Source organism: Esox lucius, chromosome 11, assembly GCF_011004845.1.
Source record: "Esox lucius isolate fEsoLuc1 chromosome 11, fEsoLuc1.pri, whole genome shotgun sequence".
Lineage (NCBI taxonomy): Eukaryota > Metazoa > Chordata > Actinopteri > Esociformes > Esocidae > Esox > Esox lucius.
The window spans coordinates 32271337-32297378 of NC_047579.1; the positions used below are offsets into that span (position 1 = coordinate 32271337).

The 26042-nt window shown below is 43.3% G+C and overlaps 1 protein-coding gene across 3 annotated transcripts in view; it reads left to right on the forward strand.

Annotated features, from left to right (window-relative positions):
- The window catches only part of cacna1ia (calcium voltage-gated channel subunit alpha1 Ia), a 217447-nt gene that overhangs the window by 142546 nt on the left and 48859 nt on the right, over positions 1-26042 (forward strand). For all 3 annotated transcript variants that reach the window (XM_020051158.3, XM_034295186.1, XM_010893887.5), the window contains 6 exons: positions 3815-3974; positions 12025-12367; positions 13076-13168; positions 18334-18682; positions 19083-19483; positions 25680-25831. In XM_020051158.3, coding sequence (XP_019906717.1) covers positions 3815-3974; positions 12025-12367; positions 13076-13168; positions 18334-18682; positions 19083-19483; positions 25680-25831 — 1498 coding nt within the window. The remainder of the gene's footprint in view (positions 1-3814; positions 3975-12024; positions 12368-13075; positions 13169-18333; positions 18683-19082; positions 19484-25679; positions 25832-26042) is intronic.

The following is a 26042-nucleotide window of genomic DNA, read 5'->3' on the forward strand; positions in this document are numbered from 1 at the left end:
ATGTCACCTATAGACAAAAAAATGCATATACTTAAACTACGAGTCTGGACTTATACACTGGAATTTGACTTAATGCTTTTACCCAATCTGAACTTCCGGGACAGACCCACAAAGAAGTGCCGTTTTTGTAACCTAATCACTTGGAGAAAAGTACGTTGTATTTTTCCAAAAACTCCTCTCGGTGTTAGGGCTTGTGGATCTTTTGTTTATCAGTTCATCTGGTTGCCTTTTCAGTACCCATTAAGTGTAATTGTTGTTTTTGTACACTTTAAATGTGTACTGTTATGGTTGCATACTCTCCACCTCCCTAATATAGTAGTGAGTCTGCTCCCTCTGGCTACACTTTGACTGACCACCACATGGTTTCACCCATTTGATGAGGGGTAAATACTTGGGGATTAGGACCAATGAGAGGTGATCTGACTGACTCAGGTGAGGCCAGTGTATTATCTCCTCTGGTGGGGAAGAAGACATTTTGGTGGAATTTGGGAAAAACAGTTTTTAGATTTGAGTGATTCAAATTGCCTGCGACAATAAAGGCACCATCCGGCTGGACAGTTTGCTGCTTGCTAATAGCAGCCTGGAGCTCTTCCATTGCTAGTTTAGCATTAGCATCCGTTGGTATGTAGGTTGCAGTAACAACAATAGATTGTTACTGCGGCAAGTAAAAAGGCCTGCACTTAATCATCAGGTACTCCGGATCGGTTGAGCAGTGACTCCCGGTTACATTAGTGTCTTTACACTACACTTTGTTTACATAAATGCACAGGCCACCACCTCTGGTCTTACCGGAATCCACCGCTATTCTGTCAGATTTGAAGATTGCGCGTACCTCCAGCTTGATTACGTTGTTGGGGTATGCTGTTGTATAGCGTTTCTGAGAAAATCATGACGCTGCAATCCATAATCCGTTTTTATGAGGTGATTCTTAATTGTTTTCCATCAATTTTGTTCTCCAGCGATTGTGTACGTTAGCTAGGAAAAGGCTAAGTAGTAAAAGAAAGCAGGAAAAGGCTAAGTAGTAAAAGAAAGCAGCAAAAGAAAAAGGGGGAGCAGGGACAATAGTGTCAGGTAACTTCAGCTATTCTGATGAAAGTTTGAATTAAATTATGTTTATATATTTTAACATAAATAAACTTATTTATTTAGTGAGACTGATTAGTACCAGGGCAGAGAGGACAGGAAAAAAGATGGAGATAGTGGAATGGGAATTATCGGAGAGAGATGGAGATGATGGAATAGATGGAGGGAGGGAATAAGAGGACAGGTAACAGGAAGAAAGGAAAGAAGAGATGGCGCGAAAGGAGCAGGGCATCTAGCTACCTGCATGTGCCTCTCCCTCAATGCCCATGTGCAACAACATTCCCTGCACAGCAAGAACATTTTCCAGAGGAAACACTGCAGTAGCTTTATACTTAGCATATCAAAATGATTCCGCAAGATGCATAAAATACAGAACATTTCCTAGAAATACATTGTCTATTTCAGTCACCCCTGTGTTTACAAAACTCTAGGATGCTAAAACAAGAGTCAAAACACTGGTTTGTATATGACATTTAATGTTAACATCTAAAGCTAGGAGACAGCTGGGAGGAATAAACAAACTCTGTGAGCATTTTCAAAAAAAGTCATGACATATGATTGATTGAAATGCCTTATTCAACACCTACTTTGTAATGACTAGAATTCATGCAGTTTCTTACTGTTTAAGTCTCTAATCTATAATATAGTAATTAAAGATAATAAGGAGCATTGCTTCTTTTGAAAATGTTTAGTCCTATATTTGGATGCTTTTGACCTTCCCATGGAATTGCCTCCATCCATCCTGACATCCCTTTATCTTCACCCAATTAAGTTCAATGCAATTGTGTTAATGAAACATCTCTTGGGACAAACACATGCAGTTCCCCCTGAGCAGATGATACAGCCGACACACACACACAAACACTGCTGGGATTCACTGCACAAAGAATCCTATGATCTGAAAGAGCAGTCTGTGAAGGTACAAACCCCAGAGACTGTTGTTATTTTTTTGGTCCTATCAATGTAATAGTGGTCAGACTAAGATGTGGTACAGACGGGTCATCAACGTACTGGTGGTCAGAAAGTAAGATGTGGTACAGACGGGTCTTCAGCGTACTGTTGGTCAGAATGTAAGATGTGGTACAGACGGGTCTTCAGCGTACTGTTGGTCAGAATGTAAGATGTGGTACAGGAGGGTCTTCAGCGTACTGGTGGTCAGAATGTAAGATTTGGTACAGACGGGTCATCAACGTACTGGTGGTCAGAATGTAAGATGTGGTACAGACGGTTCTTCAGCGTACTGGTGGTCAGACTGTAAGATGTGGTATAGACGGGTCTTCAGCGTACTGGTGGTCAGACTGTAAGATGTGGTACAGACGGGTCTTCACATTATCCAATATTTCTCATGGTTGGTCTTGAGGATTCTCTTAACACCACACAGCACATGCTGTCTCACCAAAATGATGATTGGATGATGTGATTATATTGTTAACCTAACTGTAATGACTGAAATTAGCCTAAAACATTTCAATCAGACATTTACGCTTGCCATGCTGTGTTGAAATATGTGTTGAATATAAATTCATTTTCTGTAATGATTTCACACTTTGGAGATGAGCAAACCGCACACCTGACTAGTACTTGTTATCTCTCCATCTCAAAGACCCAATTGGCAGGACTCAAATCTTTGACGCACTCACATTAAACACGTTGGTGCGGGTACATGCTGAGAAGGCAACCACTTAGGGATTTTGATGATCTCAAAATTCCTCCATGGCTAAATGTTATCCAAAGTCGTATAATTCACACTCTTCATTATGGAACTCAGTCTCTCTAACGCTGTCTAGCATTGCTTTCTATTCTTCTGGTCTCTTTTTCTCCCTCTATCTTTTTATTTCTCACTATGGCACAGTTGAACCTGGGTTGTAATAAGCACCTGTGGTTTCGTTTCTTATAAAACATTGCACACACATGCACACACACACACCTGCCTGTGAGCCTCTGTGAGAGGTGCTTTAGAGGTCTTTGTCGTCAGAGTCGTACATAGATCACTAACAGATGCCACTATATTTGCTCATTAACATCACAGTGATCAGATTTCTTTATGTCAGCACAATGGGACACATCTGCACATCGGCTTATATACTAATCATTTTTCATTCGGTCATCAAAGTGTGCCAGGCTGAACAGTAGCCTCTAATAAGTCATTATGTCATCAAAGTGCGCCAGGCTGAACAGTAGCCTCTAATACGTCATTAAGTCATCAAAGTGCATCAGGCTGAACAGTAGCCTCTAATAAGTAATTATGTCATCAAAGTGGGCCAGGAGCAACAATAGCCTCTAATAAGTAATTATGTCATCAAAGTGGGCCAGGAGCAACAGTAGCCTCTCATGTACGGTTATGTCATCAACTTGGGCCAGACTCAGCAGTAGCCTGTCACGTGTCATTATGTCATCATTGTGAGTCAGGCCCAGCAGTATTCTCTCATATGCCATAACGTCATCAATTTGGGCCAGGCCCAGCAGTAGCCTGTCACATGCCATTATGTCATCAATGTGAGTCAGGCCCAGCAGTTCAGTGACATTTGCCATTATGTCATCAATGTGGGTCAGACCCAACAGTAGCCTCTCATGTGCCATTATGCCATCACTAGGGACATGAGATTGAGCCACTATCAATGGACATAGTAAAATGTTTGAAAACTTGTCTTCTGTGTCTATATATTCTACGATGTTCATTCAAATGTATATGTTTAGGTGGTGTGCATTATAATGCATGTGTTTGTTATAGGTATGCGTATCTTGGTGAACCTGCTCCTGGACACCCTGCCCATGCTGGGGAATGTCCTTCTGCTGTGTTTCTTCGTCTTCTTCATCTTCGGCATCATAGGGGTGCAGCTGTGGGCGGGACTTCTGAGGAACCGCTGCTACCTTGAGGAGAACTTCACCCTGTGAGTGATCGTGTGTACTATATGCATGTGTGTGTACTATATGCATGTGTGTGTACTGCATGCATGTGTGCGTGCAGTGCCTGCATTCATTTAAAAAAAAAAATATTGCAAAGTTCACATCAGTGTCAGATATTTCTCAATCCTTTTCAAAATCAGATGTGTCTAAAGTGGAAGATATGTGTTTTGGTGACCTTCTCTGCCAAGCATCCGAATGGCTCCTGTGCAGGGATGGCTAGGGTTATGAATAAGAGTTAATGTTAGGATCATTTTTTAACTTAAGGCTTGAGGTTACGGTTCTGACAGTTTAAATGGGCCATATGTAAAAAAAAAAACTATATTTTTTATCTATTACTAGCACAAATACAAAGATCTGCGGTTGTAGTGTAATAAGAAATGCCTGTTGAGTAAAAGTGAGAGTCTATTCAATGAAAAGGAACATCTGGCCACACCAAATCTCCAACAGACTTGGTGATGTTACTCAGGGGTCCTGCAACACATTTGCTTCTCTAAAGATCTGGAACAGCAAATGTGGGCCATCAGCCCCCACCCCTCCTGAGCTCACCTGGAGAGGTGTGAAACTCTGAGTAAACTGGAATGTGATATAGTGGACATTCATCTGTAGGGAGGGAATTGCCTTGTTCCCCACAAAGTGCTGAATAGCCAGATATGCTGTATTGTACTCTACAGGTTATGAATCAATCTTTACAAGAACATTTTGGAACGTTTGTCCATGTTGTAAGACTGATAACAACAGGCGCCAACACCCGATCCGTCCAGTAATTTTACTGATAATTACACACACATAAGTAAGGGACCAGACTTGTCATCCCTGAGATCTGGATTTGTATATAATCTGTGTAGGCACAGAAACACATGTAATATTAATGCTATGTTTGGGATAACCAACCTGCACATTTTTGTCCCTTATAATAACTTATATAAGTACACACACGTAAATTGAAATGATCAGACTGGTGATCCCTGAGTCCTGGATTGCTACATAATCAATTGACTTCTGTACTTGACTGAAGAGAAGCATTGAGGATTTGCCTAGGTTCTAAAACACATTACCTTATAATGGTTGTGATGAAAGGATTAGCAATCTTTACTAAGTACTACCTACATACACTGCTCAAAAAAATTAAGGGAACACATAAACACACATCGTGTATAGATCAAAATCTTTACTGTACATTGTGTAATTCGTTGTGAAGAAAGTGAACTGAACTTGAAATTGAACGTAACAACGGTCAATGGAAACCACCAAGCACCAACCAATAGAGGGTTGGATTCAAGCTCATACCGAAAATCTAAGTAATTGAAATCACAGGCTGTTCCAACTGTAAATTTCATCCTGGCAACTCATAATGTGACTCAGTAGTGTGTATGGCCCCCACGTGCCTGTATGCACTCCTGACAACGTGTGGGCATGCTCCAGATGAGACGGCGGATGGTGTCCTGGGAGATCTCCTCCCAGACCCGGGTCAGGGCATCAGTGAGCTCCTGGACAGTCTGTGGTGCTACTTGGCAGCGTCAGATGGACCGATATATAATGTCCCAGAGGTTTTCAGCTGGATTCAGGTTTGAGGAACGTGACGGCTAGTCAATGGCATCAATGCCTTCATCATCCAGGAACTGCCTACACACATGAAGCCAAGCATTGTCCATCACCAGGAGGAACCTAGAGCCCACTGCACCAGCATAAGATCTGGGATTTCATCCCGGTACCTAACAGCAGTCAGGGTACCGTGGGCTAGCACTTGAAGGTCTGTGCAACCCTCCAAGGATATGCCTCCCCAGACCATCAACGACCCTCCACCAAACCGGTCATACCAGATGATGTTGCAGACAGCATCTTCAGACTTTCACATCTGTCACATGTGCTCAGTGTGAACATGCTCTCACCTCTGAAGAGAACAGGGCACCAATGGTGGACCTGCCAATTCTGATGTTCTCTGGCGAATGCCAATCGAGTTGCATGGTGCTGGGCTGTGAGCACAGGTCCCACTAAAGGACGTTGGGCCCTCATGCCACCCTAATGCAGTCTGTTTCTGGCAGTTTGGTCAGAAACATGCTCACCAGTAGGCCGCTGGATGCGATTTTGTAGGGCTCTGGCAGTGCTCCTCCTGTTCCTCCTCGCACAAAGGAGCAGATAACGGTCCTGCTGCAGGGTTGATGCCCTTCTATGCCCCTGTCCAGCGCATGTAACAGTCTGTCTCCTGGTACCAGTAATGACACAGACACTAGCAATATGCAAAACTAGAGAAAAATCAGTCAGGAAGGATAAGGAGAGAGCAATTGTCTGTGGCCACCCCCTGCAAAACCATTCCCTTTTTGGGGGTTGTCTTGCTGTTGCCTTTTCATTGCACCTGTTGTCACGTTCATTTGCACCAGAACAGGTAACGTTGATTCACAATCACGTATGCTTCCTAACTGGACAGATTGATTTCCCTGAAGTTGAACTGACTTGGTGTTATACTGTGATGATTACGTATTCCTTTAATTTACTGAGCAGTGTATTATGGTCACATACGATCACATATATTTACAAACAATATGGAGTCAGATTATCAATATTACACTACTAAAAAATATTAAGTTAATACGTAATCATCACGGACTAGATAATACAATACCAGTTTCGTTCGGTGAGGGAAGACGAGTAGGAGACAAGTGATGTTATTTTTAAATCCCGTCTTTAATTGAGTTTAAACAGTGCCCCTTTAAGTTAACAGTTAAAGATTTGGAAAAAGCTTAAAGGAGACAAAAAAACAGCACCCCCTATTGGATCCACCGGCGGATTTTAATTCTAATGTATCACTTGAAATATTAGTTCCACAAAATATGTATTTATATATTTAGTTGAAACAGTCCCTCACAGAATAATACATAACCAGTTGTTAGCAGGCCATACATCACCTGTGTAATAACCCACTAGAGCATGTACATTCTATACATAAACACATTGGTGAAGATATCTGCTTAATGGTTTTGGGAACATGACTACATGAGGATAGGTGATCACCTGGTTAGGAAAGTGTACGCTGTGAGTAATTACTCCACTGTATAGCTTAATGAACTCACTAGTTGCTATATTTCAGTGTTCATTTTTGTTTTTAAACTGTAATATTCAGTTTCAACCTTAAACTTAAATGTTAAGTCTCAATTTCACAAGGTAGGTGTTTTTTAAGCCTGTGATAGTGTGTGAGGGGTACACATTTGCGTCAGTGTGGATTTATTTGAGACTACTTAAAAACACTCTGTGCAACTCTGATTTGGCCCACTGAAGTAACAGGTTGAACCTTTGCCGAGTTGCTTAAATATTAGCCTGTGAGGGAGCAATGCGCCGGAAGCGTATTCAAGGCCACTGTAGTCACCTCCTCCCCTCTATATCTTCACTATCTTTCCCCTCTCTCTTCCCTCTCGTTCTCCTTATGTCTACCCTCTCTTCTTCCTCTCTCTTCCTTCTCCCATCTCTCCTCCCTTTGTCTCCATTCTCCTGCTATCTTTCTCCCTCACTCTCCCACTGCTTCCTGTCAACCTTGCTACAATGACTGACGCCACACTTCTCTAGCCCCTATCCTTCCTTGCTTCCCCCCCGTCATCCACCTCTCCATCCCTCCCTCGATCACCCTCTATATTCCTCCCCTTCATTCGTCCCTGGCTGGCAGGTGGGTTCTCTCTGTGGCGTGCCGCTCTGTGCTGAGCCGTGCTGATCCATGCTAATGCACGCTGGGCTCTGTAGATAGGCTGTAGCCAGCCTCCCGGCAGGGGATCACTTTTCATTCACGCTCCGCTACCCCACAGCCGTCTGACAGGGCACCATCCTCTGTGATCGGTCCATCTTTTTAATACCCCTCTCTCGCTCTCTATCTTTCTCAATTTTCACTTGCAATTATAATTCGAATGGGTTATTGGCATGGTAAATATTTGTTAACACTGACTAAAAGTGGTAAATAAGGAAAACCATATAAAAAATCAAAACAATCTCGTATTCAAAGTAAACATCACAAAAACAATCATTTGTCATTTCAAATGTTGTATTATTAGCTAAGTAAGGTATTTTAACAATTGAGTATTCTTTGTGGTTCTGTGTATCTGGAAATATGTGTCTCTAATTTAGTCATACATTTTGTAGGATATACAGTGAGGGATTTTTTTTTTTGATCCCCTGCTGATTTTGTACGTTTGCCCACTGACAAAGAAATGATCAGTCTATAATTTTAATGGTAGGTTTATTTGAACAGTGAGACAGAATAACAACAGAAAATTGCAAATTGTATACATTGATTTGCATTTTAATGAGTGAAATAAGTATTCGATCCCTCTGCAATCAGAAAGATTTCTGGCTCCCAGATGTCTTTTATACAGGGAACGAGCTGAGATAAGGATCACACTCTTTAATGGAGTCCACAGAAACAATCAATCAATCAGATTCCAAACTCTCCACCATGGCCAAGACCAAAGAGATGTAAGGGACAAGATTATAGACCTACACAAGGCTGGAATGGGCTACAAGACCATCGCCAAGCAGCTTGGTGAGAAGGTGACAACAGTTGGTGCGATTATTCGATTATAATGGAAGAAACACAAAAGAACTGTCAATCTCCCTCGGTCTGGGGCTCCATGCATGATCTCACCTCGTGGAGTTGCAATGATCATGAGAACAGTGAGGAATCAGCCCAGAACTAAACAGGAGGATCTTGTCAATGATCTCAAGGCAGCTGGGACCATAGTCATCAAGAAAACAATTGGCAATGCCCGCAAGGTCCCCCTGCTCAAAAAAGCACAGGATGACTGCACAGTATTGAGGGGAGGATGGATGAGTTGGACAAAATCCCTCCTGAGATGTGTTCAAAACTGGTGGCCAACTACAAGAAATGTCTGAACTCTGTGATTGCCAACAAGGGTTTTGCCACCAAGTACTGAGTCATGTTTTGCAGAGGGATCGAATACTTATTATTCGACCCTCGAATAATAAGTATTAAAGAATGATCATTTATAGACTGATAATTTCTTTAAAAAAGAATTTGATATACAGGGGATAAAAAAAAAAATTCACCCACTGTATATCTGTTTCCAATTACTTTTTCGGGCATTGTACACACAGAATTTTCTCTCAGGGACAGATGATGAGGATGAGTGAAAATGTTGATCACTTGCAGTCAACCACAATTCAGTTAAAACTGTTTTGCCCACTTGATATCACCCACAATTAAATGAAAACTGTTTGGCTCACATGATATCACCCACAATTCAATGAAAACTGTTTTGCCCACTTGATATCACCCACAATTCAATGAAAACTGTTTTGCCCACTTGATATCACCCACAATTAAATGAAAACTGTTTGGCTCACATGATATCACCCACAATTAAATGAAAACTGTTATGCCCACTTGATATCACCCACAATTCAATGAAAACTGTTTTGCCCACTTGATATCACCCACAATTCAATGAAAACTGTTTTGCCCACTTGATATCACCCACAATTCAGTTAAAACTGTTTTGCCCACTTGATATCACCCACAATTCAATGAAAACTGTTTTCCCTCACTTGATATCACCCACAATTTAGTTAAAACTGTTTTGCCCACTTGATATCACCCACAATTCAATGAAAACTGTTTTGCCCACTTGATATCACCCACAATTCAGTTAAAACTGTTTTGCCCACTTGATATCAAGCACACTTCAATGAAAACTGTTTTGCCCACTTGATATCACCCACAATTCAATGAAAACTGTTTTGCCCACTTGATATCACCCACAATTCAATGAAAACAGTTTTGCCCACTTGATATCACCCATAATTCAATGAAAACTGTAGTCATGTGTCTAACGTGAGTGGTTGCATAGTGTCACACTTTTTGTGTCAGACTGAAACCTCATTGGTAAGACTCCTTTTGAGGTGAGTAGATGGGGAACTATATTGAGTAAGCTAACTCCGATCATCACGCTTACTTGCTTGGGCAAGTGCACCCGCAAGTCCACTCGGACATAGCAGTATTGTGTAAAGCTTAATTTGAGGGCACAGGGCCTAGTGGTTGCATTTACTTAGCATTTTAACCACATAACTTAATCTGTCCATAGACGAGGGCCATGTTATGGAAGGTTTAAGATAAATCTCCTTTTAAAATACATTTAATGCCTAAGTTAATGGAGTTAATGTTCATGTTATTAATGTAGCAGGGTGTCATGCCAAATTGAATCATATTGAAAAGCAAAAAAATCTTTCTCAAGTCTGAAAAGGTTGGGCAAGATGTTTATCCTTATTACTGACCAGTGGCAAAGTTGTGTTGTTTGTTAGCCGTTTTCCAGTTTGCCCAGATAGGATTTGATTCTATAGAGTTTTCTATCACTTGAGCTGTTTTCTGACATGCTGTTCAATTTTAATGCTTAGTGCATTTTTGTACTGATTTACTGTTTCCTCGCTTTTGTCATCCAATGAGAGTTGCGCTTTCAGTACTTCGAGCATCTCAAACAGAACCAGGTCTATTTTGACTTCCAGGCATTATAAACGCACTTTGACTCACACGTGCAATTTAGATACAGTAATCTAATAACAGTTATGTGTACATTTTGCTGAATATGGCTTTTTCAAGATAAGATTGTATTAACTGCATGGGGGATTCGATATACAGTAGGAACCTGGGTACTACTCAGATTATGTAATCACTAGGCTGCCTGCCGCCCCAGAAATCTCCAGAAAGTGTGATGAATGATCCCCTCTATACCATGTCTCTTCTAGGATAAGAAAGTGTTTTCCAATTTCTTTAGACAAGTCAGGGTTTCTTATGTCTAAAAGCAGAGGACTTAATCATGTCTATGTTTCAAGATGATATAATAAAGATTTTTTTTTATAGAGTCTCTCATTTTGCGGCTCTACCCCTTTATCTCTCTTCATCTCTCCCGCTCAAGCTCATTTAATGCCGTGCTTGGATTCCATTTTCAATTATATTCGTCAATCAATTTCTTTTTATTTTCTTTCTCTTCCCCACTCTTCGTTACTCAGTTCTATTAATTCTGTATCCTTATTTTTATATACAGTTGTCTGTAACCAATTCCTTAGCTCTGGTGAAATGCTTCATTGTGAGTGTTGTTCATTTGAACCCCTGGCCCTCGGGATTTCATTATGTGAGACAATTTCAATTAAAATCCATTGGATACTGTTCAGTCATTAAAAATGTCCCATTGATATCCAATAATTAGGGCCATTATATGAAGTTTCCATTATTTCCTACGGGTCCTCAGTACCGTCACAGGGAATCTCTCTTTAAATGACGTCAGAATAGAGCGTTGTATAGTGACTGAACGAGGAGACAGAACGTGCAGACTTAAAAATGGCCCTTGTGTGATCGGTGCTGTTGACTGTTGAGTGAGCCCCTTGTGACAGGACCTTTGGACCTTCTATGCATACAGTGAGTCCTAACTAGGTCGTAGGCCCTAAGGCTTTGCTCTTTGGGGGTATTGCATTGTATGTAGATGAGCCATGGAGGCTGTTGTGTGTGTGTGTGTGTGTGTGTGTGTGTGTGTGTGTGTGTGTGTGCGCTGGGGCGGAGGGGTTGTGTGTGTTTGTCTGCGTGCATGCCTGTGCATTAAAGCGTGCATTCACAATCACTCTCAGTATATTGACGACAGTTAAGGAAGTGAGTTAAGAAAATAATTCCCCTTTAACCTAAGACAGATTTTGAAAATCAGCTGCAGTTCAGCTAAGATTGAAGAAATCTGTGAATACTAAGACGTCTAAAGACTGGTGACAAGGAACACGAGTCTACAAGCATTGCACACCTGTTCTGCCATAAAAAGGCAAAGCGCAGTAACTACACATCTAAATTGAGTTAATACTCAAAATGGGCTTTGTGACATCTGTCCTGTTTTGTGAAAAAGTCTCCTGGTTCAATTTTGTCGCGTTTCAGGGAAACGAGAGTGTCAAAACCTTAAAGGCATCTTTCTCACTTTCAGTTTCTGCCGTAGTTACTGCCCTTTGCCTTTGTAGGGCAGTGTTGGTGTGTACACCTGATTTCACACTCTCCCTCCCTCCCAGCTCATCAGGCCTCACCCTGCCCGCCCCGTACTACCAGCCGGAGGAGGACGACGAGAGGCCCTTCATCTGCTCTCTGGCCCAGGACAACGGCATCATGTCATGTGCTGACGTCCCGGCCCGGCGGGAGGGTGGGAGGACCTGCTGTCTGGACCGGGAGGACGCGTACCACCGCCAGTCCCTGGGGCTCAGCCCTGAGCCGCTGGTTAACGGGTCGGCCAACACCGTGGGCCTCTGCATCAACTGGAACCAGTACTACACCCGGTGCCACACGGGACATAGTAATCCACACAAGGGGGCCATTAACTTCGATAACATTGTATACGCCTGGATTGTCATCTTTCAGGTAGGTGTGGTTTGGGGGGGGGGGGGTACGGGAGAGAGCCTCTGAACGCACCTGATTGTGTCATGAACATGCACTCACAGTGGTCAGTTCCTTTTGTACACGGTTAGGCACCTCCTTGACGTCCAAAGGGCTTGGCCGTAAATGTTCCATGGGGATCACTCAGGTTGGACGGCGGTACATTGTGAATAACAGTCCGTTCCATCTAATGCTAGATGTTTTCTGTTGGGTTGAGGTCTGTGGACTGGATAGGACGCTTCTGTAAACAGGCGGTTTTTCCACTCCGTGGTTGTCCGGCATTGGTGACTTGCCTATTGGAGCGGCTTCTTGTTTTCAGCTGATTGGCTGCCTGCTGCAGTGGTCCATCAGATGTATTGTGTTGTTCTGTACACTGATGGGCTACTGTACTGTCGTATGGTGCTTTCTATTTGTTGCCTAATTGTCTTTGAACCCTTAATACTGATGTGAATGAAAAGCCAAGGAGGACCTCAGTTTCCAAAATGTAATAGCATGCTCATGCTGAAAGTTAATTCGGTCACTCATTACTCCCTCGCTAACATTGACTCAAACAGAACTGAAATGCTACATAGCAAGCCGCCTGATTCACTGTAGCTACCGCTTTTCCTGAACCAAGTGGTGTCCTTAATAAACTGGCCACTGAGTGTACACACAGCCTAACCCTAAAGTCCCTGTGTGTGTTTGTGTCTTCAGGTGATCACTCTTGAGGGTTGGGTAGAGATTATGTACTATGTGATGGACGCTCACTCCTTCTACAACTTCATCTACTTCATCTTCCTCATCATCGTGAGTACACAGTACACACCGGTCCACGCTACGCTATCATTCCAGACACGCAGGCTGTAACTGGGTTTCCAGGGCAAACTGGTGCAATTAGAGATTGATTGTACTCCCAAACTGTGTCTTCAGTGTCTACAGGGAAATGTCCTCTAAAAAGGAGGTGTGTGTGTGCACTCCTTACCTTCACTCTGAGTTTCTGTCCTTCCTATTCCTTTGATGGGGCTAATTTCTGACTGACAGATTTGAGTGTTAGTAAGCAATCTATCGAACTTTAAAGATACAGTGTCCGGAATCGATGGCTGGGAAGACAGTCAATTAATTTATCATCTGCTTCATCTGTCAGGAGGTTGAGAATAGAGAGTGCTGACAGGTTGACCTGGCCTCCTTGAACCTCTTGCTCTACTGGAGTCCATGTGATATGAATAGAATATCCACTGATAAATAGGCCTGGCGCTGGAGAAATGCAGGCCACATCTCATGGACGGAGGAGGGAAGAAGAGAAGAGGGGTTTAGACGGAGGAGGGGGAGAGGGGCAGGATTGTGTGAAACAGGAGGTTGAGAGGGGTGAGGAGAGCGGGAGACAGTCAATGGATGGATGAGAGTGGAGACAGGAGAGATGGATGAGAGATGGGAACAGAGGTCACAGATGAGAAAGGACAGAAGAGGATGATAGACAGATGAGAGCATGACAGAAATGGATGATAAACGGATGAGAGTGACAGCAATAGGAGAGGATGATAAATTGATGAGGGTGGGGGACAGAAGAGGTTGATAGATGATTGAGAAAACAACAGAAGATAATAATAGACAGATGAGATAGAGGAGGATAATAGAAAGCTGAGAGTGGACAGAAGAAGATGATGTATAGATGAGAAATGACGGAAAAGGATGATAGACAGATGAGAGTAGGCAGTAGAGGATGATGTATACATGAGAAATGACGGAAAAGGATGATAGACAGATGAGAGTGGGCAGTAGAGGGTAATAGATGGGCGAGAGAGGGCGACAGAAGAGGATGATAGACAGATGAGAGTGGGCAGTAGAGGATGATTTATACATGAGAAATGACGGAAAAGGATGCTAGACAGATGAGAGTGGGCAGTAGAGGATGATAGATGGGTGAGAGAGGGGGACAAAAGAGGATGATAGACAGATGAGTGGGCAGTAGAGGATGATAGACAGCTGAGAGTGGGCAGTAGAGGAAGATAGACGGATGAGAGTGGGCAGTAGAGGATGATAGATGGGCGAGAGAGGGGGACAGAAGAGGATGATAGACAGATGAGAGAGGGGGACTGAAGAGGAGGACATTCCAAAGAGGACAAAAACAATTGACAGATGGATGAGGGAGACACGGACACAAGTGGGTTCTCTCTAGCCTGTGTCAGGTCGCTCTGTGAGTTTCGGCAGCCATTTTAATCCATGCAGAGTGGTGTGCTCTCTGACTGGTGGTATGTCATAATCCGGCTCAGGTCGCTGTGGATAACAGAGTTGGCATTAGCTTTTAATTACAGACCATCAGAGAGATGAGCTCTAGTCACGCCTTTACATGTGCTGACACACACACGCACACACACACACACACAAACACATACAAATGCATTCAGAAAAACATATGTGTCACTCCCTCTAAGGTTACTGCTGGGAATTATCTATGGGGAACTATTTGGAGGACAGATTAAACTAAGTGTGTGTGTGTGTGTGAGAGAGTGTGTGTGTGTGTGTGTGTGTGTGTGAGAGAGAGTGTGTGTGTTTGTGTGTGCTTGTTTATCCCCATGGGCAGGAGTTAGTAAACAATGAAATTGCAAATATGATTGAAAGCCATGCAGGCAGAATATGACTGTAGCGTTAAAAAGGCCTATTCTTGCTCAGAAGATTGAATCGCAGCATTGTGTGAGTATGTGATAGGAAGTTTGACTCGTTTTACTCACTCAGATCTTTTCAAGTAATGTCTAAAACAGTGAATCTTTCGAGTGATTTAGTTGATTTTAGGTTAAACTGAACACATCACTGCATAGCCCCTGTAATGTTGCAAGAAGTGCGTCACAGCCGCCGACAGGTGTTCCCTATTGAGTTATATGTTCGGTTTAATCACAAATTAAATAACTCGAAAGATAAATCATGTCGACTCTCTTCTTCGTTCGCCTGTTGGATATCTGTTCACAACCCGCTCAACCATCATCGGCAGCCTCTGAACAAAACGTCTTGCGGCCGTGGGACCATGAACCAGCGTTCATTTTGTGGAGATCCTGTTGCCAGCCATTTGAATTAATAAATCGATTGAATGACTCACTATAGACTTGTTTCTCTCAAGTAAAAAGATTTGTTCAAGAAAGAACAAATCTTTCGTGAACTGCGTATTACTAGAATACATGTGGTCTGATCAGTCTGGAACAGATGCTGTCACTGTTAGCCCAGATTCTAGTTGGCAGCTTCCTTCTAGACTCCGAGACAAAAGCATTAAATCGCTGCATAATCACGTCTTATTTGGGGATAATGCAGATTGGCTTTAACCTATGTGCGGGAGCGTGTCTTAACTTGTCCTACCTCTTCTTGCCAAGTTTTCCCTTTTTTTTTTGTTTCTGCTCCCATCACCGACGTGTTAACTGCATGGCACCCTCAGCTCCATCCCCAATGAGCAGACATTATGAATCAAATGGAATGTTGGCATGGCAAAACTATTTAAACCTTCTGCACATTGTTGAAAAATGCAGGAATTGACTACCTCTAGTTTTATTGGTTTGTATTTGTCAAGGTAACATTAGTGGATTTTAGGCATTACTTTGTAGTTCTGCTGTGTTATGTTAGATGAAAGGTGACTGCTGTTTCTTGTTGTGGTCTTACTTGTACGATGTCCCCTTCTTTCCATCTCTCTCTCTTCCTTCCTCTCTTGCTGTAAATTTCTTCCTGTCTTTGTCCTTCCTTCCTCTGTCCTTTTTATCAAGCGCTGCTATTAAGTGGAGGTATAAATCAAAGGTTGTCAGATGATCCTATAAGTGAGCTCTATGATAATGCTCTTATAGAAACTGAACAAGTTTGACCTCCAATGTTAATGCAGTGAAATGGATAGTTCAGACTGTACTGTACTGTTACCTTTATCAAGATGGGGTGTCAATGAAAGATGAGCGATGTGTTGAAAAAGCAACCATAAAGCAACAAGGTGAAAGTCTCTTTCAGTTAGTGTGGAGAGTGTGTGTGTCTCTGTGTGAGTCTGTGTGTGTGAGGGTTGCGTGACAGCATTCTGCCCTGACCGCAATCACCAAGAAATCCAATATCACTGATTCATATAATTCCACATTATGCACATTATCACATATGCACACCCAGAGACACACACGCACAAGCACACACACGCCCACACATGCGCACATCCATGCACACTGACACAAACACGCCGACACATCCACACACAGACCCCCCTCCCACCCACACACACACACACACACCGTCTGGCTGGAGGGGATTCAAAGGGCCAGCACACCTGCAGACCATCCCTAGACTAGGGCCACAGCTGGAGCCATTCTCCTCCCCTCTCTCTCTGTCCCCCCTGCTCCCCTACCTCCTCCCTGTGTCACACTCGCTCCTTCGCCTCTCTACGGGACTTTGATCCGCCGCGCGGTTGAATGTGTGTGTGTCTGTGCGTATGTTGTGTAAGATGTCGGACGTGTGATGAACGGGATGGGAATGAGCGGTGGGGTGTAGAGAGGCGCCCTGCAGTGAAGCTGCCTCTCGACTCGGGCACACACCTCTCCTGTCCTCCTCTCTTCATTTCTAAAGACACTTAGATCAGTTTTGAATACCCACACGGTGCTGCCGTCACAGCAGGGGTGGGATGGGGGGGTGGGGTTGGGGGGGGGTCAGAGTGTTATTTTGTTTGGCAGAGTGGTCCAGCTCAACTATTGATCTGATCAGGGAGAGTGGAGCTGTTTAGCAGAACCTGAGAGCTCAATACAGCTGCAGTCTGCATGTCAGACAGCACTTCATCAGTGGACAGGGTCAGCCTTGGGCTGCCCAACCCTTTCTCCCAAACTGGGCCTTCTTGTGCTGGTGCTCACTTCAGAAAACAAAATCACCCTTCTGAGAAATAGGCTTACTAGGTAACCAAGTACAACATTTTATTTTCTGATTCTGACACGGTTCTTGGTAAACAGTTGAATGAATGAATTGAATGAAGATAGCATCATGATGAGAGAGAGAACATAATAAAGACAGTCAGATTCCTTGTCTACAGAATGCAGGTGTCATCTCCTAACACAACTCTGTTTGTTAGAAACTGCAGCACTCCCAGAGAAGACCTTTAGCTTGCGCTAAACTCAAGCGAACATCACTAAGTGGGAACAGGAAGCAAACAGCATTTTCAACAAAAAAAAATATATAAAAAAACCATCAACATTTTGCAGGTGGGTGAAGGGTGGTGACTAATTCTGAAGGAGACATATCTACAGGGCAGAATAAATTACTTCAAAAACTAGCTGACCTTGGCACCAAACCTACACCAAGCACACACAAGCTGACAGGGGCTAGTCTAAATCAAGCCCATATCTGGACAGCACTGGCTAGCAACATAAGATGGTCTACTCTAAGCCCACATTAGCCCAACATTGGCCAGTGTACAACTGGCTGGCATACACCAGATAACAGAGGCTGGAATACACCAGATAACAGAGGCTAGCATACACCAGATAACAGAGGCTGGCGTACACCAGATAACAGAGGCTGGCATACACCAGATAACAGAGGCTGGGGTACACCAGATAACAGAGGCTGGCATACACCAGATAACAGAGGCTGGCATACACCAGATAACAGAGGCTAGCATACACCAGATAACAGCGGCTGGCGTACACCAGATAACAGAGGCTGGTGTACACCAGATAACAGAGTCTGGGGTACACCAGATAACAGAGGCTGGCGTACACCAGATAACAGAGGCTGGGGTACACCAGATAACAGAGGCTGGCGTACACCAGATAACAGAGGTTGGCGTACACCAAATAACAGAGGCTGGCATACACCAAATAACAGAGGCTGGCATACACCAGATAACAGAGGCTGGTTTACACCAGATAACAGAGGGGTTTCATATTCACGATCAACAAGTTTTGGCTATCACCACTCAGTTCATTCTCCTCCACCTCCTGTTCTAACTCTGTTAACTCCTTATTGCCCAACAGATTGGCTCGTTCTTCATGATCAATCTGTGCCTGGTGGTAATCGCCACCCAGTTCAGTGAGACCAAGCAGCGGGAGCACCAGCTGATGCAGGAGCAGCGGGCCCAGTGCCTGTCCTCCTCTACCCTGGCCAGCATGCACGAGCCAGGGGACTGCTACGAGGAGCTCTTCCAGCTGGTCTGCCATGTACTGCGCAAGGCCCGAAGGAGATCGGTAGCCCTGTACAACCACCTAAGAGGGAAGCCTCCGCCACCGGCGCCCATTAGAGGGAGGGGACGAGGAGGAAGAGGAGAAGGGGAAGGAGGAGGAATCGGGAACGTAGCAGACAGGCACAATCCAAAGCAGCCGCGACGTAAGTGGGAAACAGCGGGTTGGCTTTGACATTAGGAGACACTTTGACCTTGCTGTTAGGAGACCAGTGTGACTTCTACTGAATCATTCTAACTTTAAACCTGTTTCAAATGCAACGGCTTGCACAAACACACCGGGATAGTGCCTATTTGTGATGGTGCCTATTGGTGATGGTGCCTATTGGTGATGGTGCCAATTGGTGATGGTGCCTATTGGTGATGGTGCCTATTTGTGATGGTGCCTATTGGTGATGGTGCCTATTGGTGATGGTGCCAATTGGTGATGGTGCCTATTGGTGATGGTGCCTATTGGTGATGGTGCCTATTGGTGATGGTGCCTATTGGTGCTGTAAATGCTGACATTTTATCTTCTTTTCTCACATTCACTCTGTTCTTCATTAGACTCCCATTGCCCCCACCAAAGTAAGCTGGAGCCAATCCACAGCTCCCAGCCCCTGGGCAACTCCATCGCCCTGCCTGTCCCTCAGAACCCAGAGGACTGCCCTCAGTGTGCGGCAGCACCCAGCGAGGGGGCGGGAGCTGTGGGTGCCTCGGCCATTGGGGAGGAGGAGGAAGGGGCTCTGGAGGAGACGGACAAGGAAGAGAACCACTTGGAGGAGAAAGTGGAAGTGGGGGAGGGAGTGAAGAGGAAGAAGAGGTCTTGTTTCGGGCGCTGCAAGGACAAGTGGGATGAAATGAGGAAGAAACTTTGGGGCATCGTGGAGAGCAAATACTTCAACAGAGGAATCATGATCGCTATCCTCATCAATACTATCAGCATGGGTATCGAACACCATAACCAGGTAAACTTTACCACCGTCAGGGAGAACAGTACTTGTACACTTCCAACACCATAATCTGGTAAGATTTACCACCGTCAGGGAGAACAGTACTCATACACATCAAACACCATAATCACGCTGCTTTTTCATCCCCAAAACGAACCCGTTGACTTCATCTAAGGTTGACATTCATCGCATCATTCACAAGTACTACAAGTCATTATAAATCTGTGGGATAAATGGAAGGCTGTTAATATGGACATTTACTGAAGCATTATACATCCAATAGACCATTACGATCTCACTCTGAAACACTTACATTGTCACACACTAAAACTTCAGCTTTGGGCACCATCTGACTTATGTCTTGAGAAGGAATGAAGAAAATGCCTGTGTGGAAGAGGTAAAATCATACCAAAATTCACACGCTCTCCCTGGCTGTTACACCCCTTGTGATGTGAAGGCATCTAACGCAATCGGCGACTAGTTCCCATTCAGACAAGTCTTTACATTCATCTGCCAAAATGTTCAAATACGTGCCAGGCTGCTCGTGTAACTCCGCTTTTATCTTGTGAAGTAGAAGTGATGTTGCGGTTTCCAGCATCTCGATCTGGATTTCAGGACTCTTGAGACTTCCATTCCTGGGTAGTTCATCCAGTCATCGTTTTTTCCCACATTTCTCAGGATCTTAGCTAGATATTCATTTCCCCTCCTCGAGATATATCCTCCCTTTTAAAAGCCTCTCCATTAATGATTCTAGTGTGAGGGACTGTTTTTGGAAAATTACCCTTTGTGTTCACGTGATGTTTAAGTGACCGCATATTTTTTTTATTAGGTGGGATAGCAGATTGCTTACCAGTTAAAGCATCTGAACAGTGACTTAAAGGTCACTAGATCATATTCTCAAGCCTTCAAGGCAAAAAACGAATGTGGTTCTGTCATTAAGGCTGAACATTGTCTCTAATTGCTCCTTTAAGTCACACCGGATAAGAATGTCTGCAAAACAATTAAAATGTAAATGATCAATAGAACAGACATATAATTGACTTGAAGCTGAACAACCGTTCTATTCATTCTAGTTCCATGCATTTAATCCTATCCTATTGCTGATAGTGGACATGATTAAACACATTCAGACCCATGTAGACTCTGGCATACGATGTGTTTGGGTCAGTGACTCTAACCACTGGACCGCGGACACAAAAATAAACCACAGCTCTTTGAAAAGTACACTCTCCATAGGAAACCACCTTAGTTTTGTAGTGGATGCAAGCTTCAACTGGGAGCAGGTGAAGTGAGCGGAGGAGTGGGGTGACGTAGGAGAACTAGGGAAGGTTGAACAACAGGCAGAACGTGGCTTTATGGATAAGATGAAGGGGTTTGGTTGCATGAGCAGGGAGTCACGCTAACAGTTGGTTGCTGTAGTACAAGCGTAAGATGACAAGTGCCTGGATTAGGACCAGAGCTGCTTCTTGCACTTTAAAACGAGTTAATTCAAATTTCCCCTGATAACATTTGGTCCCACTCAATTTTGAGTTAAATTAACTCTGCTGTCAGATTTAAATATTTCAGAGTGCCTTGGCTTTTAGGTGAACTGTAGTTGTCACCCATGACTCTGTTAGATACAGAGACGTTTTATTAATTCATATTTTTTGGTCCTATGGACTTGACAACAATTCCAAAACAAATATGTGGGATTTAATTTATTTTTTTACATATTACCATGTGTGAGGTGCGAGTACAACGATTGCGTAAAGGTGAGGCGAAAATGAAAACAACAAAACCACACAAACACGAATAACCACGTTTCTGATTCTTCATATGCAAGCACTTAACGGCGTCGCACGGGCAAGACAGACAGAACACAGCAGTCCGTGAGGTGCACATGAAAACAAGGAAATGAAATAACCACATAATGAGTGACGAGGTGCAGGTGTGTCAGTGGTCACCTCTTGCCGGCAGTTAGTACGCTGGCGAGGTGGAGGGCCAGAGTGGGAGAGGGCACGCAGTGCCACACGGAGCAACCGTCATACCATGCGCAGTTCATTAGGTTGGTGTCTACCCTAAAACAAGTGTGTTTCTGACGCTAACGATTAGAAAACCACAATTCCCCTGAAAGACATATTTGTTGGAGGAATATTCAACTTTGACTTACTACTCTGGACAAATGTTGTAGAGCATGAACCTGTATGAGCATGTCACCACCGAAATGTTTGACTGGGTGTTGTCCAGGGTCAAGGGGGACACCGTGGACATCTTAATCACGATGATGAGGACATGTGAAAAGTCTTTACCCGGGAGGAAGAGTAACTCTGTCTTGTCAAGGTTGAGCTTGAGGTTGAAGAGATGTTTTTGTGCATAACCATGTGGGTGCCTGGGGAAATGTGTCAACAACATTCATATGTTTCTTTCTGAGAACACAGCAACTATGTTTTGTGCATGTTTAGTGCAACGTTAATGGAATATTCTCCTAACACCGAGAAAAATGGGAAACAATATTTAAACATAACTGGAGCATACCTATGAAAATTTCCAGCAGTGACCTAATCATTATATACAACTCCCAATGGATTCGGTGGAGTTATATATAGTGGCAAGGTTTCCAAATTGTCTTCAGCGCCAAACCATTTAGCACTTTTCCACAAATCTCTTCCAACCACAAAGTGACATGGATCAAAGTGTGTAAGAGCACATTCACTAGCCTGACCTCTTCAGTAAGCTTTGCCAGTGACCCAGCCACGTTGAGGAGTCGCTAGAGTGTGCTTCCATCCAGAACTGGACAATTTCCGATGCCCATGGTGCTTCACATATACTCTTCAGCTAGCAGCACAGTCAAGGCTCACTGTGGCACTACAAAAGACGTCCTTAGACAACTAATAAGACTGTTAAGCAAACATTCTCAAAAGTTGTATTAACGTTTCGTGGTAGAATTGTAGTCCTGATTTTTGCATTTCTCATGCAATGATCTGTTTCCTTGTCATTTGAGGCACAATGTTGAGTACAACTTTTGTGTCAGATTTTTTTCAATGAATGACTGAGACCTCCACATACAGACTGGTAGTATTCTCTGAAGGCTGTATCTCTGGCTACAGTGTGCTCTGCTAGCTTCATATTTAACATGTGCTTCCAACATATCTTCCAGTTTTTAATGGACTTATCCGCCATGTCCACATAAGAGAAAAGCAAAACACAGTTCCTCTCGATATGGCATATTCAATCCATAGAAATATTTCTTCTGGCTATGGGGTTTCCCGCTGTTTCAGCTTCGAAGCAGTCATTGGCGGTGCAGGTGCAAAGACACGCTGAGAATGCGGAGATTAACGATTGTCCTCTACTGTACACGGTCATTTCAAAAGGAAGTGTTTCATCTGAAGCCGACGTAGTACTTAAGCACATTAGCTGAGTGGTGGCAGTTGACACGGTGCAGCACAGGTTCAGAGGTCATGCACCAGAACCCGGCCATTATTTAGTTTCATAATCTTATCATCTTTTGAATATTATGATTATTATTTTGTGTTATCTGATTGGGTGGAGCAGGCTCCCCAGTGGTTGGCAGGGGACCACTCGGGCCCACCAGTGCCTACTGGATTGTGTTACATAACGGCTCTTAACTCCCTCCTCCACTCTGTCAACCTCCTCCCTTCTCTCCATCTCTCTCTCTTTCTACCTCCCATCACTGTTTCTGTCTCCCTGCTCCTCTGTTATACATTTTGTCTCACTCCCTCTCTCTCCCCTCCCTCCCTCCCTCTGTCATCCCCTCTCATCCACCCCCTCTGCAGAGGAGTCGGTTCTCTCATCTCTGAAGACTCTAAATATAACAGAGAAATGGGAGGAAAGGAGGAAAGGACCGGAATTCAGAGAGAGAGAGAGCAAAATGACAGCTGACTTATTTCATGCAGCATTTTCAGCTATTTTCCCCGTATTGATGAGAATGATAATTATTGAAGAATTATAGTCAGTATTTGGTCAATTTTGCAAGCAGGCTTTTTTCTGTCTCTTTTTAAGAACACATTGTAATTTATGAAAGCAACATCACCCACCTGATTTGATCCACAGAATCTTTCTTGGAGGTGTGGTTTAATGTGGGTGTCTCTTGGTGTGCCAAGGACACACTCACCTGTCAAAACTTTGAAATGTTGCCCACAGCCACCTGTTTTCATCTGAATCAGAACAAATCATGGATAGCTATACAATTGATGAAGACAGAGACTCAAGCTTTGCTAATGATAGAAGTTTTGAGATTAAGACTTTGTCTGCCCAGATCTCTTAAAATAAACATGTAGCTACCCGTGCCAATGAATATGTGAAAGAATGATAGCTAGCTATTTAGCTAGCCTGCCTGGCTAGCGCTTTTACACTAGCTATATAATTGGGTACGTAACCCAGTTGCACGGAAGGGACTGCGTTCATATTAAAAAAAAAATCCTGAGCAGTCTGCATTGTGCAAAAAAACTAAAATCCCAGTTCAGTCTCAAAGAAAATATTACAATGATGTGAAACTAGCCACAATAAGAATTAGCCACAATAGTTGAATTTGCATTTTGCCTTCAAATTTAATGTCACCAATTGGAATACTCTGAAACACATATAAACAGTGTATTAATGTCTAATTGTTTTTTATTTAATAAAATTTCAGACTTAACCTAACATTTTTCATTATTTAGTCATATTATCTTTATATTATCTAGTCCAAATGTTTGATGATTCCACTGTTTATATTTGTTTACCCATCTTCAAATGGTGAACTTCTATTATAAAGGTGAAAGGGAAATTTTGTTCACAGAATTCGATTTCACATGGAGCCTGGCCTTTTTTTGAGGCTTTGCCTCCCATATTTTGGCTAGCTAGGACATTACATAATTGTAATTCAAACCCAACCCTGTATTACATGGTGACGCAAACACAGGGGACTTCTAGTGTTCAATGAGAGTAAAGAGTTGTTTCCCACTGCAGTTGCTCTTTTAATGTTATTGTTTTAAGGGATTTCACTTGGAATATGTCATCATAAGATAACCGTATTATTCTGCATCATTGCCAAAATGGCTAGGTCAACTTTTAAGTGGTTTTGCTCTGTAACTAAGCTTGTGTATCTGTGTGTTTGTAGGGCTTACTAAGATTGTATCAGTCCCTATTGGATGGATTACATTAAATGTGTTTTGAGAAGTGGGGATATAACCTTTATTGGATGTCCTATTACACTACTCATAGTCTATTATTCAGAGTTCCTGTGTCTGTCTATTTTTGTACTTGGTTCCTTACGTTTTCAGAACCAAAATCCACCCAACTTTCCTGACATACACATGAAAACAGTTGTGAAAAGTCAGGACGTCAGAATGCCCTGACTTTTAAAAATGCTTTCAAATGGCTTCGGTTAACGTTGGGGGGGAGGGCGGGGGGGGGGGGGGGTGTATGCCTGTGTATACACATCCGATGTGAGTGATGAGTTGTGTCTCATTCATTCAGGCTGTAGGAAGAAGAACAGAAACACTAAAGAGGTGAGAGCAAGAATGTGGGGAGAAATCTCATCTCCGTATTCTGCTCTCCGCTCATTCCCTCACCTGATCCAACATGTCTCACCAGGGCTCTCTGTTTTTCTCTTCCTTTAGTATTTCTCCCTGCCTAGCTGATCAATGGAGTGATATTGATTACGGAAAAGGTGGAGGTGCCTGGTAATGGTACAGAGGGAGACATGGGAGAGAAAGGGGGAGGAGAGGAAAAGGAAGGGCAGATCCAACAAACAGTAGAAGAATGTAAAGAGGTTTTTCAGATATCATGCTCTGGCCTTTGTTAGCATGTGTATCTTTTGTCTTTGAGGCACATATTTGACTGGGGATCATATATATCATCTGATCCATATTTCATGTGTACTGGGGAGTGTGGGGGGGGGGATTTTATCTAGAAATAGAATAACTAGAGATTTTAGGCCAGTGCCATACTAGATGTTTTGGTGAACGTTCTGACACCGAGCTGGATGTCCCTCATTTTATCAGCGTGAGTAGCCTATTGTGTTGTTTTTCAGTCTGTGACAGACTGCTTTGTTTCTCAGTGCTGTAGATACATTATGTTTTCTGTCTGCAGTTTCCATTTCTTGTGGAAGTTCCTGAATAAACATATAATTTCTTTGTCAGTCATCTACATTTCTCACTGTCTCTATTACTCAAATCTATTTAATATCTCTTTCTCTGCTCTTTGTTCCTCGTTACTTCTGTCCCCTCAGCCGGAGGAGCTGACGAATGTGCTGGAGATCAGTAACATCGTGTTCACCAGCATGTTTACCCTGGAGATGATTCTCAAGCTGACTGCCTTTGGCTTCTTCGCTTACCTGAGGAACCCCTACAATATATTTGATGGCATCATCGTCATCATTAGGTCAGTGGTCGTGTTCAGCATTACCACATTGTTAAAACGTAACTGTGTTAACAATGTGCGTTACAGGAAGGATGTCACTACCACATTACCAGTACATTATTGTCAGTTTGAATAGCTGTAGTGTAGAGTGGTGGATGTTGAATTGTCCCCTTGGGTGTATGAAATGGCATCGGAAGATCTGAATACTCCCTGAGCTTTCAGGTTGGGATCT